The following is a 17,443-nucleotide window of genomic DNA, read 5'->3' as shown; positions in this document are numbered from 1 at the left end:
CAATCCTCAAAAAAAGCAAGACAAATCTAGATGAAGCAGTAATATTGTCCTTTATCCAGCAAAATGCAGAGTGCAATGCTAGCACTGAACAGCACCCGAGGTACTTGAGTTGCAACTGCTACAGCTCCACAACAGCCTTGAAAGCATTTGAGCTGGAATCTGCTGTACCAAAAGGTGCATGAATAAACTGGGGAAGTCTGGAGAACTGACACAAGAAGGCATCTGGAAGAGGTCAGAAGTAATTTTTAACTATGTTTTCCATGATATCCAGGCATCAACATTCTGTTTCGTTCCCATCTGCATTTGAACTTCAAACTTTGGTATCCAAACACATTTGTTTTCTCATTCACATCAACACAGCATCTACAGCCCCAAAGCAAGTCTTTTTTGACATCTCTCATTCTGTCAGTCTTCCCATTAGAACTGCATTCCTCTTCTGTGACCACAAGTACTTAATTCTTCATGGGTGGGAGAGAGAAACAATCACATCTTTCCTCTTAAGTGCACTTAGAAGGGAAGACTTGTGACACGGAAGTTGTTGTAAACTTTTGTAGGCTTTCAAAAATTTTCCTTATAGCACAGAATCCCTGTTGTCTGATTGGAGCACAGTTCAGAATGAAGACTTAGGAACCTGGCCTTCTACACAAAGTCTGAGGACAACACTTGCCAGGTGATGGTTTTTAATTACCAACAAAAGTCTTTGAGGCCAGTGCCTCAAAGATTTTTTGACCCCAAGACAGGATGATTTAAACAGGTCCCTTTGTCCTTTTCTCTTGTGAGAAATATGCCCTTTTGTACAATAGTTCTATTGTTATATTATTGTCCCAATATCCTTAAGGAAACTCACAGACCTGGGTTCAACCAGTCAAGAATTCTCAGTTACTACCCACAAGCTGGCCTCTGGCTTAAATCAGAAACGGAAGAGAAGTTACACAAAGGAAATTATGATTTCACAAGTTCTTTCAAAATCAGGATTAGGAAGATACTTAAACCTCTCAGGAGTTATTAGTGATCACAGGCCTGAGGGTTCATTGTAAATATGGAAAAGAGTTATCTACTGACTAATGGAAGATTTACTGAAAAGACAAAAAATAAACGAAAAAAGTCATTAATAAAAATGCAACCAAAAAAAAGTGTGAAAGTATTAAATTAAAATTGATTGCCTTTATTATACCCTACAGACAAGTGCTTAAACTTACTTACATTAACATCAACTTCAATTAATTTGCATTGTATCAGTCCTCTGTTTCCAATGGAAGTAAAGCCACTTCACTGTGCCTTACTGTTTGAAATAGCCACAGGCTAACACTGAATACATGAAACTATTCTTAACCTCATTAAAACAGTCACAGCTTAAAATGCAACTCCAATACCACAAAACTCACCTACATTAACTTTCCTAAAATTCAAGCATACTCCTCCCCAAAAGACTAAATACCGACTGGAGCAAGCAGAACTGGCTTGTTATATGAAGGCATGTTAAAAAAAACCCCGAAACAACCAACCAAAAACCCCAATACTCCAAACCCATCAACTCCTACAGTTCTTGCTGTATTTGTGGCTCCCTGGCCTCCTCAGAGGGGAAAGTAACTGCAGCCACTCCTGCAGACACTCCTGCAGACTGCATGGATCTTTGTAGGCAGACAACCACACCGACCTGATTTCATGATATTTTCTTCAGTCTAAACTTAAAAATCACAGATCTACTTTTACACAGAATTACAACATACTTACTCTGCCATTACACGTCTGACGTTATTGGCATATAACACTGGATTTTTTCTTTCTTCTTCTGAAGGAATGTACACGGGTAGAAACTGCATACAGAGAACTGAATTATACCAAAAATATTTAACATTTTAAACAATCTCTTACAGAACTATGTTGAAAGTTGTATACAGTTTGTTGTTACTCACAAAATTACATTGACTATAGAAAATATTAAAAGTTAAACTTTTAAATGCTTATGTATATGTCATACTTCTAGAAATTCATACGACAATGACTCTGCTCATTTCTTACCTCATGGAACCCAACCAGAGTTTTATCTTAATTTCCTAAGTGAGACTCAGAAGTTTAGCACTTTCTTGCATAAACCTCACTTACATCCTATATTGTTCAGCTCTTTCCAGATAACGGAAAAAAAGCACACACTAAAGGAATATTGTTCCATAGCCTAAAAATTTAAAATCCAAATTTTAATGACATCAGGTATTTACTAATCCCCCTGCACATTTTGAAATCATGCACGACTGCCTAATGTACACATGAAAAGAGTTTTTATTTTCTGCTGCTGGATGTTTTGAAAATTTTTCCCTTCAAATTTGACATCAGCCATTAACACTCCGTTGAAAGAAAAAGTCTAAATAAATGCAGATGACCTGAGAGTCACAGAACAGTTGATGTTGAAAGTGGAAAATTAAACCAGAAGTACTAGAGACCCATGACAGAAGGGGCAGCTTTCAGAATGCCATGGCTTACATTAAAATATCTTCCAGTGTTTTAAGCTGGTTTTAAGTGTCCATTGGAAAATTACATAAGCACCAAGATCATTGCCAGTCTCACCAATAAAAACCTTCAAAACATTTTGTTCTGCCAAGTAACCAACTTCTCAGATGGGAGGAACAAGAGGGGATCACTCTGATCACCACTACTACTCAGTACCAGACAGAAAACTCCCTTAGTAGCGCAGCACAATGAGATAATTTATGCAATAAGTGAGCAAAATGCTCACAATCCTGTGTAAAGCCTCTGAATTAGAAAAAAAAGCTGCAAGAATCTTAGTTGTAGTACATATAATTACCTATGGGTAGTGAAAATGGGAATTATGACCCAGAAATTTCACACCAGTCTTTAAAACAGAAACTAACAACTGGGTAAAGTTGTCAGTCTCTATTTTAAAGTTTATAATTTCAGGAAATACTTCTCAATAACCATGAAGCTAGCTGTGTTTTTAAAATTACATAATGGTATGATCAACAGTACCCAAACACTGCCACTGGACTTTCATCCGCTTCCTGTAATGGACAGATATTGAATATATTTTGAGTTTTGCTGGAGTTTTCCCTATATGCACCACTGCAGTTGAAAACATGACTCCTGTCTCCTAGGTTTACATTACAAGCAGGTACACCAGCCTCATGTAATATACAAAATCACAAAGACTGTGAAGTTAACAGAGATGGAAAGGCCATTCCTTCAACTTCCAAACCTCATTCCATTTATTTGAGTTGCAAACGGCTATCAAGTATTTTGTCTGAACACAGGAGAAGTTTGAATATGAGGTGATTTCAGAGGTGTTATACATGTCTGTGCCTAACTTGACATAAATAGCATAATCATTTCAACATCACTAACAAAACTAAGAGAAAAATTCTCAGCTGCTGCAGGCTGTCTGGATGTATGAACACTTTAGTTGACAGGTCAGTAAAACAAACAGACATGAGCCAAAACAAACAACATGTGCGGATGATCACATATTCTTCTTCACACCATTGCCAGCCTGCCAGTTCTAAGTTCAGGATGGGTGGATGGGCCAATATTTCCAGAAATCTATTATAAAACCTACATAGATGCTCGCTTCTCAATACTGGATGACACACACAACATCCCAGAACACGTAATATATGGAGAGAAGCCCAGACTAGCTAAAACTTTGGATCCTGATTGCTGGCTGTTAAATCTTACGAGCTATCATTTAATAAAAAAACCCACTGAAGTTGTGTTGTTTTGTAGTATGTCTCCTTGAGTTACTGGACCATCAGCACTAACTGTGGTATCCAGGCTGGTAGGTATTTGCCAGTATCTCTGTGTTGATGGAACAGAGCAGGAATATCAACCAACAAAGCTTCAGAGACCAGGGGAAAAATATGACTTTGAACACAAACCAACTAATTTTTCCTTTATGTTACTAGTCCTCACTGCACTTCCTTACAAAAACAGATTCAACAAGCAGCTCTCAAGTACTCTTCCTCATACTTGAGAGCAACCTTGCAAACGGGTCTGCTCCTCTATCCTCTGCCAATTCCTGCTTTATTATGGAGTATTTCAGAAGGTCACTAGTTAATTTGCTTTTTTTTCCCCAAGAACTACCAAAGATCAAAGCCTGTTATGCAAGATCTGTAAGAGCTACAGAAACTCAACATCTGCTAGCAGCTGCTGCCTCAAAAATCAAGAAAGCTCAGCAGTGTTCGCTCCTGTGTGAAAGAACCCATTTTACTTGCCTAGGGCAGAAAACCATGTTCCTGAGAAAGGGTAAAAATCCTGCCAACCCCCTGGTTTGTCTTAGCCCTGTGTGAGACAGTCACTCCTTGGCCCTTCTGCAAAACACAGGCCACTACTCTGGAAATCACATTTGTTTTTTATCCAACTAAATTGATAACACAAACCACAAATTTCTACAGCACATCCAGCTACTGAGTGGCTGGTATTTTCCACATCCATCAATTTTGAGAATAATTGATTGCAAAAATAAGCAAACACAGAGCAATGACAAGTACAGTGATTAGCATGCAATATATGTTACTATTGTAACACAGTGTATGTAAACATACAATAGTTCTTCCTACTGATTTACTCTTGCCATCAGTTCCATCTGTCAGAGCTAAATAGCTGCTTCATTACTCAAAAAGCAAAAGAATTGCAGAACATCTGTCAAATATCCTATATGACACTTTTCAAATACAGTAATTGTCCACAAAATGTAATTACTCTGTGTTAAATGCATAAGGACACCAAGTTGAAAGGAAAGGCTGTAATTGTTTCCACGTTTTCACTACAATAGCCTTCAGCCTTAAAATTACAGTATTTTTCACAAAACAAGGTTAAGAATATAGATAAATTTTCTTTGCGTTTTCCAATTTCACATTCTGAACAGTGCAGTTGAATAAGAAAATTGGCCAGACATTAAGTAAGTTTTGTGGCCTGTAACAAGCCACCCACAATTTTTCTCTACAAGACAGTCCTAAGTTTGTACATCAGCATTCAAGTACTTGAATGTCTAACATACAAAGTTGCTACAGTAATTGAAACAGCAATCAGGCCATTAGAAGACAAGAAATTTGTTCACAAAAGACTCTTTAAACTGAGCCAGAAATTTATCTAGTCAAGTCTAATCATTAAAAATTAAAGTCTTATGCTAACGGAAAACTGTATTTTGCTATTCCATTTTTAGACTATACTTTCAGATACAGAAGCCATTTGTCTAAAATATAAGTGGTATCTTAACCTGTTTTTACAGACACACATAAAATATTTGAACACAAACTTTTACTGCAGAATTAAGTACAATATTATGTATTCTGCAACTGCCCAGAATACACTGGAGTTTTTTTTACTGACCTCGATTTCCACAGAATTGTGAAACTGACATAAAGTAAGCCACAGAATTTCAAACCTAAAAGGGGAAAAAGATAGGGAAGGATGAAGGAAAAAAATTACATGTAGTGAAACTGCAATACATTATGCTCCAAAGTCTCCATGTAGCATCCTACTTGTAGGTATGATCATATTCAGATAAAAATTAACAGAAAAGGCCTCTGAATGTACTTCTACATATTACATTCTGTAAGGCAAAACAAAAGTAGTTTACACTGAATTAGCATTTTAAATAGTCAAAACCATGAAGATAAACACTGAAAGGTAATATAATGCATAAAGCATTAAAGGAAGAATAAGTCTCTTTCAGAAAAGCACTGTATTCAGCATAGAGTTGGCAAGATTAATTATGTAACCACTGAGATTTTATCATTACCTCAGTTTGGAATCAAAGTTCATTATACTTCCAAAGTCTGTTAATGAAATGCAGTACATGTGTTTTAATAGGCTAAGATACAAGATAACTGGAATCAACTTGACCTTAGAAAGCATTAAGATTCCAATCCAGGAAAGGATTTAGTAAACCTAAATTAAGGAGCAGTGTCAAGTAGCCACATTTTCATACAGTATCTAGGTGGTTACAGCAGTCAATCATTGTGAGGGGCCAACTGGTCAAAATCCTCTTACACAGATAAAGTGCAGTTCCTAGAAGCAAAACTCTACTCATTTTGTTATACACCCATAAAGGGCTGCAGAACATTTCTCCTCCTTCCTTCTTATTGAGCTTCCAACACATCAAAGCAAAGAAAAGAAACAGGAACAACAATGGAGCCTGTAATTTGAAGTTTATGTCCCTGACAGAAACATGAAAGTCTGGTTTCTAGGTCCTTGTTGGAGAGAATTAAGAAACCCCAGTAAATTACAAGTAAACTTTTCTCTCTGTCATCTCTGTAATCTTCAAAGATTAAATCCTGAATTTAAATAAAAATTTACAACTCATTAAACCTGTATCTAACTCAACTATGGTCATTCTCTGTTTTCAAGATAGTCAGGTGATCTGCTCTGAATACTATCAAAATAGTAAAAACATTCTTTTCAATAAGTGTAAGAAAGTGTTTAAATTTGCATGTGACAAGTTTTCAATCCATCTGACAGGCTACAGCACCTTCAAACAAACAGAATACTCCTAGATACAGAAACATTACCAGATTATGTTTTGGCGAACACTAAAACAGAAAATATTTGTTTGCTGAGAAAAGGAAGTCTGTTATCAGTCCTAATAGTATTTTCTGCTACGACATCACAAATACATTTTAGGTCACTCAGGAAAATTTATCCTAATTAAGCCAAGCTGTAATTTAAACTGACCCAGTCAATTTGTATAACATCACATGCTGCTGCAGATTCTGATTTAGCTTTAATTTAATTTCACTTCATTAGCAGAGGTCAACACTTCAGAATAAGAGTTTTGTAGACATTATAGTGATCTGAGGCAAGGCACCTACAAGTTTCTTTCCTTTTCCTCTGTGTTCTTGAGTCCTCAGTTAGGAATCGAAGGTGGAAGTAAGCTACCCACCCTTCTCCTCTATGGCTGAGTTACTTTTTTACATGAATTGCAGTGCAAATGCAAGGGAAGAGGTAAGAGCTCACAAGAACAGAAATATCTCTTTATGCAGCAAATGCTGTAGTGTCTATTTACCTTACACACAACCATGTCAATTTGTCTACTTCCAAAGTGACAAATTAATTGTAAGCTGAATCTTTGGAAGTGATCAATGATTTCCTCCAGTTTCCCAATCATGTCATTAGTTAGACCTAGTTCCTAAGTGCAAAAGTTAATTGACAAAATTCCAAATTACATGAATCTTGGCCAATCCCCATGGTTTCCTCATTACTACTAAAATACAGGATCTCATGTCAACGTTCAAAACAATACAAAGCATTAACCACAGAAGCCAACTCCCCTTTACATAGGGTTCAAATTTTGTGGTTCTCATCTGCATCTAAACATTTTGGAATTTCTACTCAAATCCCAACTGGAAAATAATACTTAATTTTTTTAAACAAGCAAGAACTGTTTTGTTTAATATTTTATATTACATGAATTTTCTAAAGAACCTCTAGAATAGCATTTTGTTTAAAGAAAAATGTCAAAGTTATATTCAGACAGGTTAATAGAAACACTATCTCCAAATTCTTTGAGTGGGTCAACAGATTTCATGAGAGTAGACCAGATGCAAACAATAGTATTAGATTCCATAGAGTAAGATAACAAATTAACTTGCAGGCAATAGAATATTTAGAGCAGAAGCAAGTTGTTTTAGTTCAGGCATTTGGCAGAAAACCCCAAAATTGAAATAAAAACCTAAAATTCATTCTGAAAACCAACAGAATCATAGCAGCAGAAGTACATTGTTTACACCTGGATTCTTCTTAATGACTATTAGTATAATTAGAAAATAACAGATAAAACAGAAATTAATCCCAAAGAATAACCAAATAACCAGCAACCAGTTGACTATATATGCACATAAGTCACATAAATAAAAACTAATAGAGGAAAGCAATGAAAAAAACCAATAAAACATTAACCACTTACGCTCCTGGCCCTTGCCACGTCCATGTGATTGTGTCCTAAGAAAAGAAGTGTGACATTTACAATAAATTATTGTGCTTTCAACTTTTTACATTGCATACAGCATAACTGACAATATATGACGACGAAGTTTTCATAGAAACTTCTATGCTCTCTTTGCAAAAGTTCTTAAACCTGTTAAAAATCAGCCCATCTTTCATACAGCTATATGGCCAAAATGAACACTGTGTGAAACACTAAGAGAGGACAAAGAGCAGTAAAAGAAGTGAACAAGATGCAAATAGCAAAAATTAAACAGAAACCTGTAAAGGAATATACAACAGGTATATATATGACAGTAAAAGTCATCCCATTTTTAACTAATACTAAGAAACAGCATAGGAAAAAGAAATTGCACTACTTGGAGATGTGATTTAAGTGTCCAAGAAAGAATCTAAAAACCTGGAAATTAGTTCTATTCCAACTGGGAAAAATAGTTCAAGTCAAAAATGTAAAGACAAGAGGACTCAATAAATTCAGGTTTCTGAATGACCTGATCAGAAAAATATTTTTTTCAACCTACTGAACAAGTTCCAGGTCAGTTCTATCCTACCATCCAAACCCATTCTAGAGATTTCAGGTAACCACATGCACCATGACCATGAAAAATCAAGTTAAACTCAAGTTTTAATGACCACTTAGAGCAAAAGGCCACCAAAAGTAAAAATAAAAGCAAGCAAACCCATCCATAAAAGGCGAAAAACATGATTAATGATAGAACCAACAGTTTGAAGAGTAAGGTCAATATGTCATAAAGATTCATTAAAAATTTAAAACTTGACATTTAGAACTATAATGTGGATAGTTTATACTATTACGCTGTTTCTGGCTATTTTGATGTCTCTGATAACATTGCAAGTAAACACATTATGGGGTTTGACTTTTTCCCACAAGGAACTTTCAATACAAACCATGAGAAACCAGAGCAGATTGCTGATAACTTATCTACAGACTAGATCTGCCTAATAGAACACCAAGCACTGCACATCCCAACTCAGCTCTCTAAATTGTAATAGCACAGAAGGAGATAAAGAAAAATGTGATCTCCACAAAAGTGCCTGGACCATTGAACAGCGCTTAGGTATTTTCAGAATCCAGCTTCATGCTGGCTAGCTGGCAAGCCAAACTCAAGTAAGCCATGTTATCTATTAACAATCCTGCAAGAAATTCCCACAGTGAATGTAATAGTAGCCAGGCATGCTTTCTCTCATCAAAACTTCAGGATGCATCAGGGATAATAGCCAGAAATGCTTTCTAGAGGAAAACAGGATTCTGATCCACAAGAGGCAGATCTATGTTACAGGAGACTCCTACCAGCACAACCAGTATCCTTACGATAAAACAAGTGGACAAAGGGAAGTAGGATTTTCTTTACATAACTAAGTTACCTTTTATATTCATCACAGCTACCAGCTTAGGCTTCTGGACATTCTCTTTGACAGCATTCTGAGTACACTTTGAAACTACTGTATCTAAGTAATGAATATTTCAAGCTGTGTGGAAGTACATTAAATGATACAATAGCTTGGTTGGAAGGGACCTTTTAAGGCCATCTATTCCAACTCCCCTGCAATGAGCAGGGACATCTTCAACTACATCCTGTTGGCCAGAGCTTCATCCAGCCTGACCTTGGATGTTATTTCCCCTCAGCATGGGAGGAAACAGAGAGAAGAGTATCTCCCAGAGAATTTGTATTTGCCACAAGAAAATACTGAGAATCATATGCCAACCTTCAAACAGGAGATTGGCTGTGTTTTTACAGGTCCAGTTAACCCTGATATAACAAAACTGTATAAGAGCTGCTGCCAAACCTTTTATCAAATAGTACAGTTAATTGTGGTAAACATTTGGAGATAAAATACATTTTAAATGGCTCTGTGATATTTAAAATGGTATATGGTTTATGTATTTTCCAAATTTCGTAAGTAACAGCACTCTGACAGAAAATTCAAATGAAGAAACAAAGAAAATAAGTAAAAAATTATAAAAAGGATTGCAGTAGAGTATGGGTGAAGACATTAGAGCATTTATTCTAATCAGAATTTATTTATTATTATTTATTCTAATCAGAATATAGGTTTTAGGTCTCAGGCATCCAATACCTAAACCATTATCAATCTAGACAACCAGCAGCAAATTTTGAATACCAGGTCTACACAACGCTTTAAGCCTTAAAATTTCATTCTGCTCATGCATCAAGAAGAGCAACATACTAAAATATTACTACTATAAAGCACCGATACAGGACCAGAGATGTCATCTAATACAAATAGTCACAAGCCCCAAGGCAACTGTTATTCAGGGAGCAATTCTAACTATAAAACATATAAAACAGTTCGTAGCAACCAGAACTAGATTTGTTTGCTAGAAAAAACCTGAATTAACTTTTTCACTTTTGCCCTGTGTCAGTCCGCTGCAGAACAGTAGTGTTTTCCCTAGCTCTTCAATAGACTACAATGAAACAAATATGCCAGAGTGCAGACACCTACTACATTCACCCCAGGCTCTGATCTCAAAAAGCCTCCCTAAACAGCCAGTTGCACTCAAATCCAAGAATGTTCTCATCTATACTGTGGAACTCAAAGCTCTGAACATAGATCAGAGCAGGCACTTCAAGTAAAACACAGTGGGGTTGACTGCACACAATGTATATCTGGAGTTCACTGGCTAAGCAAAGATCTTAAATTCCTTTCTAAACCTAAAATTATAATATGCATCAGTCAAACAAGACAACAAATAGAAAGCCAGAGGCATTTAAAGTTTGCTAAAAATGGTACCTTAGTGTATGAAAACCAATATTCATTCCCTACTCTGTTCCTACATGCGTTGTGGTTTAATCCCAGCTGGCAACTAAGTACCAGGCAGCTGCTTGTTCGCTCACTCCTCCCTCGGGGTGAGCAGAACTGGGAAGGAGAGGTGAGCCTTGCCTTGTAGGTTGAGATAAGAATAGCTCAATAACTGCAACAAAATAATCTAACTCCATTTCATAACCAAAAATAAACCTCACCTTCGTGTACCACATCGTATTCTGCCTCTCCTCCTTCTAACTCTGATGCAACTCTCCTGCAACCCCCAAGCTGATGTAAAAATAAAGCAGTAGTAGCAATTACCGCCCCTGTCATTAATCCTTAGACCTTTGGAAAGTCTCTAGGAATTAGATCATAGGAGGTTAAATGACTCACTAAGGCACTGAAAATTAAGTGTTTTACAGCAATTAGAAGTAGTAGAAAAAAGTAAAGTCCCATACACAAACTCATACCAGCTCACAATGGATATCTATATAACAAGTTACACTGCATACTATATACTACAGGCATGACATGCACTGACAGTAGGCACCTGGATTTTGAAGATATTTACAAAATAACATTTGATAGCTTTATATTGCTATGGGCTTAACATTAACAAAAAGCTTCAAGGCATATTAAGTATGACATAAGCCATGAGCATATTTGCCATTTTAAATGGCAGTGCCGTCAAAACTTCAAACTATTTTTAGAAAAGAAGCTTTCCTCCTCAAAATACAACAATTATGTAATGCAAAGTCCCAGGCAGCCTGCTACAATGCACTTGATACTATGTAAGCATATCAGGCTGCTATTCTTGTCACAGCATCTGCAAAGATAATTTTTGGGTTTGTTACTGCAAACTATTTGATTGCCATTACACCTTATCTCAGCCAAGAGCAAATGGTGGTCTGTGTATATTAACCTTGCTTGGACCCTTTTTCTTTTTTTAATCAAGCATATGTTTTATATCAACCTGTAAATGACAGAAAGAACAGTGGATGGAAATATTTCTAAGCTACTGAAGTACCAAGAGGAAACAAAATCCTTCCTTAGAAGAAGTTGTTGTTAATGGGCTAGTCAGAGACCTTCTGATGTGACATTCAGAGAGACCAGGTGGCCCTTATTTTACCTCTGACATGCTTCACATCCTCCCTAAGTAACTTCTACTTCAGAAGGGGACAGACTGGACATGGAAATAGCCCCAGTGGGTTCCAAAAGAAATTTCACATATTTTAAATAAACACTATAATCTGCATTTTATATAAATATAATCTGAATATAATTTACATATATATGATCTGAACATAATTTACATTTGAGGACTAGTCCAAATTAGCTAATTCCTTAGCCAAGGGCATGGTTAATGTGAAACAGACAAGATGACACTTTATAAAGGTGCAGAGGTCTTCAACACATTATCCTGTGTCATTCAGCCAGTCACAGTAATTCATGACTAACACCTCCAAAGGCAGGAGATGCAGAAACATCTTCCAGCAATAAATGACATTAAGAAAACTCTCCAGCACACAGTGCAGGAATAGGGAGCACTTAGGAACACACATCCTGGACAGAAATAGCCATTTGTCTCATCATTTGTAGATTACTTCTTGTAACAACCTGAACAACTTTCAGAGCAGAAACATTTAAACTGTTTCAGTTAAGACTCCCTATATTGCTTGAGGCTTAAGGAATAAGTGCTTAAACTAACAATAACTTAGTAATGATTTTTGTTTTTTTTAAACCCAAAAGGTTACACAAGGGCCAATGCACTCAAAGGACAATGCCCTGAATTTCCAATGACACTGCAAGCTGAACTTACCAGTTTGTTTGGATAACGTAAAACCACAGGCTGTACAGGAACCCCAGGAATAAACGCTCCTAGAAGGCACATATGATACATAATTAATTGATTGATAGTGCATTTTGGTAGAGAAGAAATTTATTGCAGCAAGAAAAAGATTATATAGCTAAAGGACTGACAGGAAGTAGTTGATGGTGAAAAAACACAATCTGAAAGTAGCCACAAAAGTAATCAAAAACACGAGCACTGGAGAATGACACTGTATATCCATCTTTTCAGCAGATAGGTAATTAAAAATGTTTGCTTACATTATTTAAATTATCCTCTACCACTTACATATATTGTCATTAATACAAGTCAAAACTTAGCACCAAATTCAGCTTCATAAATGAATAATAAAAAATGAGCATGCACAAGATAGTTAATTTATTCCCTGTGGTCAACAATATCTTTGGTGAAGCCCTTAGGCTGTTATGTAAAAGAAGCTTTCTGCTTCTATCTGAACAACAATTTATAGGCAATTTATCATCTCCAAAATAATGGAATTAATGACACTTCTATTCTGTAGCTATGGGAAAACTAATAGTTATAAGTTGAACTAGAGCTATATTGAACTAAAGCTATTATTCAGAAGCATTGCTTCACTTCATGGGAAAATTACTGTTCTGATAAATAATCAGCACAAGTTCCATATCATTTGCTAAGCATTTTCTTGGTTTCTAATACAAAGAGTGGGTAAGCATGATAACTATCTTGCTCCAGACTTCTCTTAACATCTTTCTCTCATGAAGAAATTAAGTTTCACTCAAACTATGTTACTCTTGACAATTTGCTAAGATCTCACTAATATTCCAATTAAAATTAAGAACCAAATAATTGAAGTACATTGTATTCCTAGCATAACATTTGCTTTACAACATAACTGTTGAGACATAAAAGGAATAAGTGTTTATGGAATATAAACACCTTTAAATGAAGGTGGTCTGTTTAGAATCCCTAAAAGATTTGGAGTGATCTGCTCAGTCTCAAAGAACAGTCTAAAAAACTTTTGAAATAACATAAAGCTGACAAAAGCTGAGTGGTAGATGACACCACTACCACTTAAACACAAAACCAAGAATATGTGTATAAGAGTAAGGAGCATAGGCCATGTTAGTAGAAGGGGGAAAGGCATCCTGATAGAACTAACTTGAACAGAAACTTAAAGGAATCTCATTTAAGTGAGGAATTTTGAGGCAAAGGATTTCTGGAAGGCTGGATGGATACAGAAACAGATAGGAAAAGTGAGACAGTCGAGAGGCAGACAGCAGCATGTACTAGACCAGAGCAGAAGAAGATAGAGTGAGAATGTAAGGATGAAATACATGGTGCCTGGAGTGTCTATGGCACAGAGGGAGGGCAGGAAATCAGGGCTTCTTCACGTGACATATTCAGGCTAGCTTTCAAAGCACAGTCAGGATGGAGGTGGGGAGAGAAGGAGAGCAAAGAGCAACAGAACTGGATGTTTCCCTAATCACCATTCATTCTTCTAAAAAGGTAAGAGCTGAGAGAAAAGTCTGAGATTCCTCCAGCCAAATGAATCAGTGCAAGGAACCATAATGCTGACTCACTGCATGATATTCTGAGTGATATTTAAATTGCAAGCCAAAAAAAAAAAAAAATACAAGACACACAGTACGACCAGAAACTAGGCAGTCAAAAAACCCATTCACAACTGCCTTGCTCACTGAAGCTTCTTCATTGACCATCTCCCTACCTACATGAGAAAGGCAAGTTTACATTAAAGGTTAGTGGTTTACTGCAGTACTGGCATTTCTCCCTACTGGAAATGCAGTTTACAGCTGCAGCAATATTCAGTGTTACACCCACTACTAATCTGATAAACTAAAAGGGTGATACTACTGAAAAGGGCTTAGAACATAGATATTACATAAAAAATACACTACAAAGCTTAAGGCAGCAGCAAGTATCTAAATGCTGCATGACAGACCCAAAACAGGAACTGGAGGGAGCAAGAAAAAAAGAAAAGGCAAAAAGACACAACAACAAACTTAAATCCAGGAAGAAACATTGCTCTTCCAGCTGAGATGCATCTCAGAAGCCAAGAAAAAATCTGAATTATCGAAATTGTTTTGTTCAATGTTCAATGGAATTACAATCTTCCTGTGGCATCAGAAAATTTATATATTCCAATTTCACCCTACTGCAAGGTTTTTAACTCAACTTCTGTAACAGCAAGCAAATTAAAATGCAAGTGGTATTTCAGAAAATGAAGATACAAGGACATTCTGTAGAGAACAGAGAAATGAGCATAATACCTACCAGGTTTGAATGTAATTAGACAGGATCGGTTTGTGCAAGTGCCCTCTGGGAATATCATTATCTTGAAGTAAAAAAAAAAAAAAGGTTGACTTTTAAGAACTATTTCAATGTGAACTTATTTATAAACACATCTTTTCAAAGCTGTTATTAACTGATTACAGCAAAAATGTTCTCAGGGAAAAACAGTTCAGTTAGAATAAAGAAAAAAAAGGTGCTAAAAATGTCAAAGTTCTATCTTAACAGGAAAAATATTTTTCTTTATCTGTGATTTTGCCTCTTTCTTGTCCTCCAATAATAATTCTATTTATTGGAACACTGACAGTGACCAGAAACACTTGTTAAGTATGAGTATTTTCACCAAAGACTTTGGTGCTGACAAAAGCATTGTAGCCTGTTGTGTTCCAGAACAAAATTCCTGTTCCCAAGTTACCTGCTTACAGGCTATGAAAAGACAGTTATTTTCTCTTTGCTGTTACTTGGCACGTGCACAGATGCCCAAATAACAGAGACTGAAAATACCTGAACAGAATTCTAAAAAAAAAAAAGCAAAAAATGCTTAAGTTGAACCAATTCAGCAGAAGAGGGTAGACTGTACAAAAACAAACACCCCCCTCCCCCAACCAAATCCATACCATAAGGAAAAAAAGGAATGGACTATAATTAACATTACTAGTTTTATTGCCCACTCTGTCCTAGCTTGCTTTGAAATCTAATGACGAAAGCAATGATGCAAAAGCTACATATTACCTGTCACACTGTTTATACATGTTTATAACATTTTTGCAGTCTACTATGCAGAGGCATACCTGCTTTTAGCGGCAATAATCCCACAATAAACACACAGGACCCTAATCTCAAAAAAATCAAATTTGCAAAATAATCACATGCTTCTAGGAATCTGAGCTCTCAGCCATCCTTTCCTCCCCATTACTCTCTTTCAAGGCACATTTTACATAGCCACATTTTACGTGCAGAAAAAAACCCTGAGCCACTTATTTTATCCATGCTTCTATCACGTGCTTTAATAGAGGTGGTCACTGGAACATCCAAATTTTTGGGGCTGCCTTGCCCAGTATCACAGCTCTGACAATGGCAATGCCAAAATCTTGTGAAGGGCGAGAACAAACAGTACTTCCCCAGGTATTCTGCTGAGCACTTCATTTTTTTTTTCTTCTTAGAGGACTTCCTCATCTGCTGTGGTCTATCCATTTAGTACCACTTAAGAGCTGTCTACCCATGTACTTACCCAGTTTTCCACACAACATTGAAACACAACGCAGTGAGAGACAGATGAGAATCTTACATTTTATCTTCTAGGAAGATGGGGTAGGGGAAATTTCACACATACACACACACCCCACCCCAAACCATCTAAAGCCACCCACAATGAAAAAAGTAAACTGCATATCCAAACCCTGGAAACACCAAATACCATCTCTTACAGAGTAGCAGAATATAGTACCTGTGGCCATTTACCACCAGACTGGGCACGCCTCTTTATCTCCTCAACAGTTTTCCTGCGAGAATCCTGGTCTGCCCGAGATACAAACACTGGTCGGATATATTTGATCAGAGCTGAAGAGGAGGGAAAACAAAAACAAGCACCAGCCTTTATTTTCCCTTTGTTTGAAAAAGATCCCCTCCCCTCATTAGTCCTCTGGACAAACATTTTTGTACAGAAGAACACAACCACTTTACTACTTTACACTGCAAAATCAAATACTCAGCTGAATTATTGTAGTTTTGTTGAAATATTTTCATAAGTTTCTGTGCGGAAAACAGTTTCCATGATTTCAGCATTTTGCACTTTTTCAGGTTTTCATAGATCAATACATACAACATAGATAATGTAAAACATGATGGTACATATTACACAGTTTTCTGCAACAATGCAGTTATGGCTGTCTACAGGCCATTTCCTCCTTCCACAAAATCTATAGCCACTCCCAACCTAGCAAAGCAGCTGGAATCTCCCTTCTATGTAAGTGCTTGCAAAAGACATCCTGTCAGTCAACCTGTCTGTCTTTTGAGCTTTTGTCTTCTATGACAGCTCAGCTCCACTAAAGGTACACCATCAAAGATGTTACATATACACTGATGTTATTTTTTGTGAAGAATCAGTGTCAACAGAAGCATGTTCATTTTCTCAGTTGTCACTTGTTTGCCTGTTCCTCATACCAGATGAATTAGATCTCAGACATCCTCTTTCTGGTTCAGTGGGAAACTTCTTGTACATAGCCAGACACAAAATGAACATGAGCAAAAATCAGAAATCAATCCACAAGATACACTCCATGTATGTCTGTCAAAAGGACACCAAAGAAAACTTTCAAAATAGTAAGAAGCCCATACAGCTCTTTTGCAGTGTCCAAAAGCACTACAAGAGAAGTACCTTCAAATATACTGCTTCATGGCTTTATTTAAGCAGGTTGTCTTCAAAAACCTTTTAATAATTTTTGTATCATGTAATCTTATTGAAGGTTCAAGAGTCACTAAAACATTAGTTATTCTACTTGCCCCACATACAGATTTCATTTTTCCAGCCACTGTGAGAGGAGTTCACGGACACCGTATAATCTG

At 36.6% G+C, this 17,443-nt stretch overlaps 1 protein-coding gene across 1 annotated transcript in view; it reads right to left on the bottom strand.

Moving 5' to 3' along the window:
- LPCAT1 (lysophosphatidylcholine acyltransferase 1) overlaps positions 1-17,443 on the bottom strand; it is a 65,696-nt gene that overhangs the window by 31,804 nt on the left and 16,449 nt on the right. The window contains exons 4-9 of the mRNA XM_066184989.1: positions 16,326-16,438; positions 14,864-14,924; positions 12,560-12,618; positions 7,916-7,950; positions 5,341-5,395; positions 1,735-1,817 (exon numbers count right to left, since the gene is read on the bottom strand). Of these exons, the coding sequence (XP_066041086.1) occupies positions 1,735-1,817; positions 5,341-5,395; positions 7,916-7,950; positions 12,560-12,618; positions 14,864-14,924; positions 16,326-16,438 (406 nt within the window). The remainder of the gene's footprint in view (positions 1-1,734; positions 1,818-5,340; positions 5,396-7,915; positions 7,951-12,559; positions 12,619-14,863; positions 14,925-16,325; positions 16,439-17,443) is intronic.

The sequence above is a fragment of the Chamaea fasciata genome, unplaced genomic scaffold, assembly GCF_029207755.1.
Source record: "Chamaea fasciata isolate MVZ Bird 193981 ecotype frontalis unplaced genomic scaffold, bChaFas1.0.hap1 SCAF_1, whole genome shotgun sequence".
Taxonomy (NCBI): Eukaryota; Metazoa; Chordata; class Aves; order Passeriformes; family Sylviidae; genus Chamaea; species Chamaea fasciata.
The sequence above is the reverse complement of the archived record's forward strand: the minus strand, read 5'-3'. Positions and strand labels throughout refer to the sequence as shown.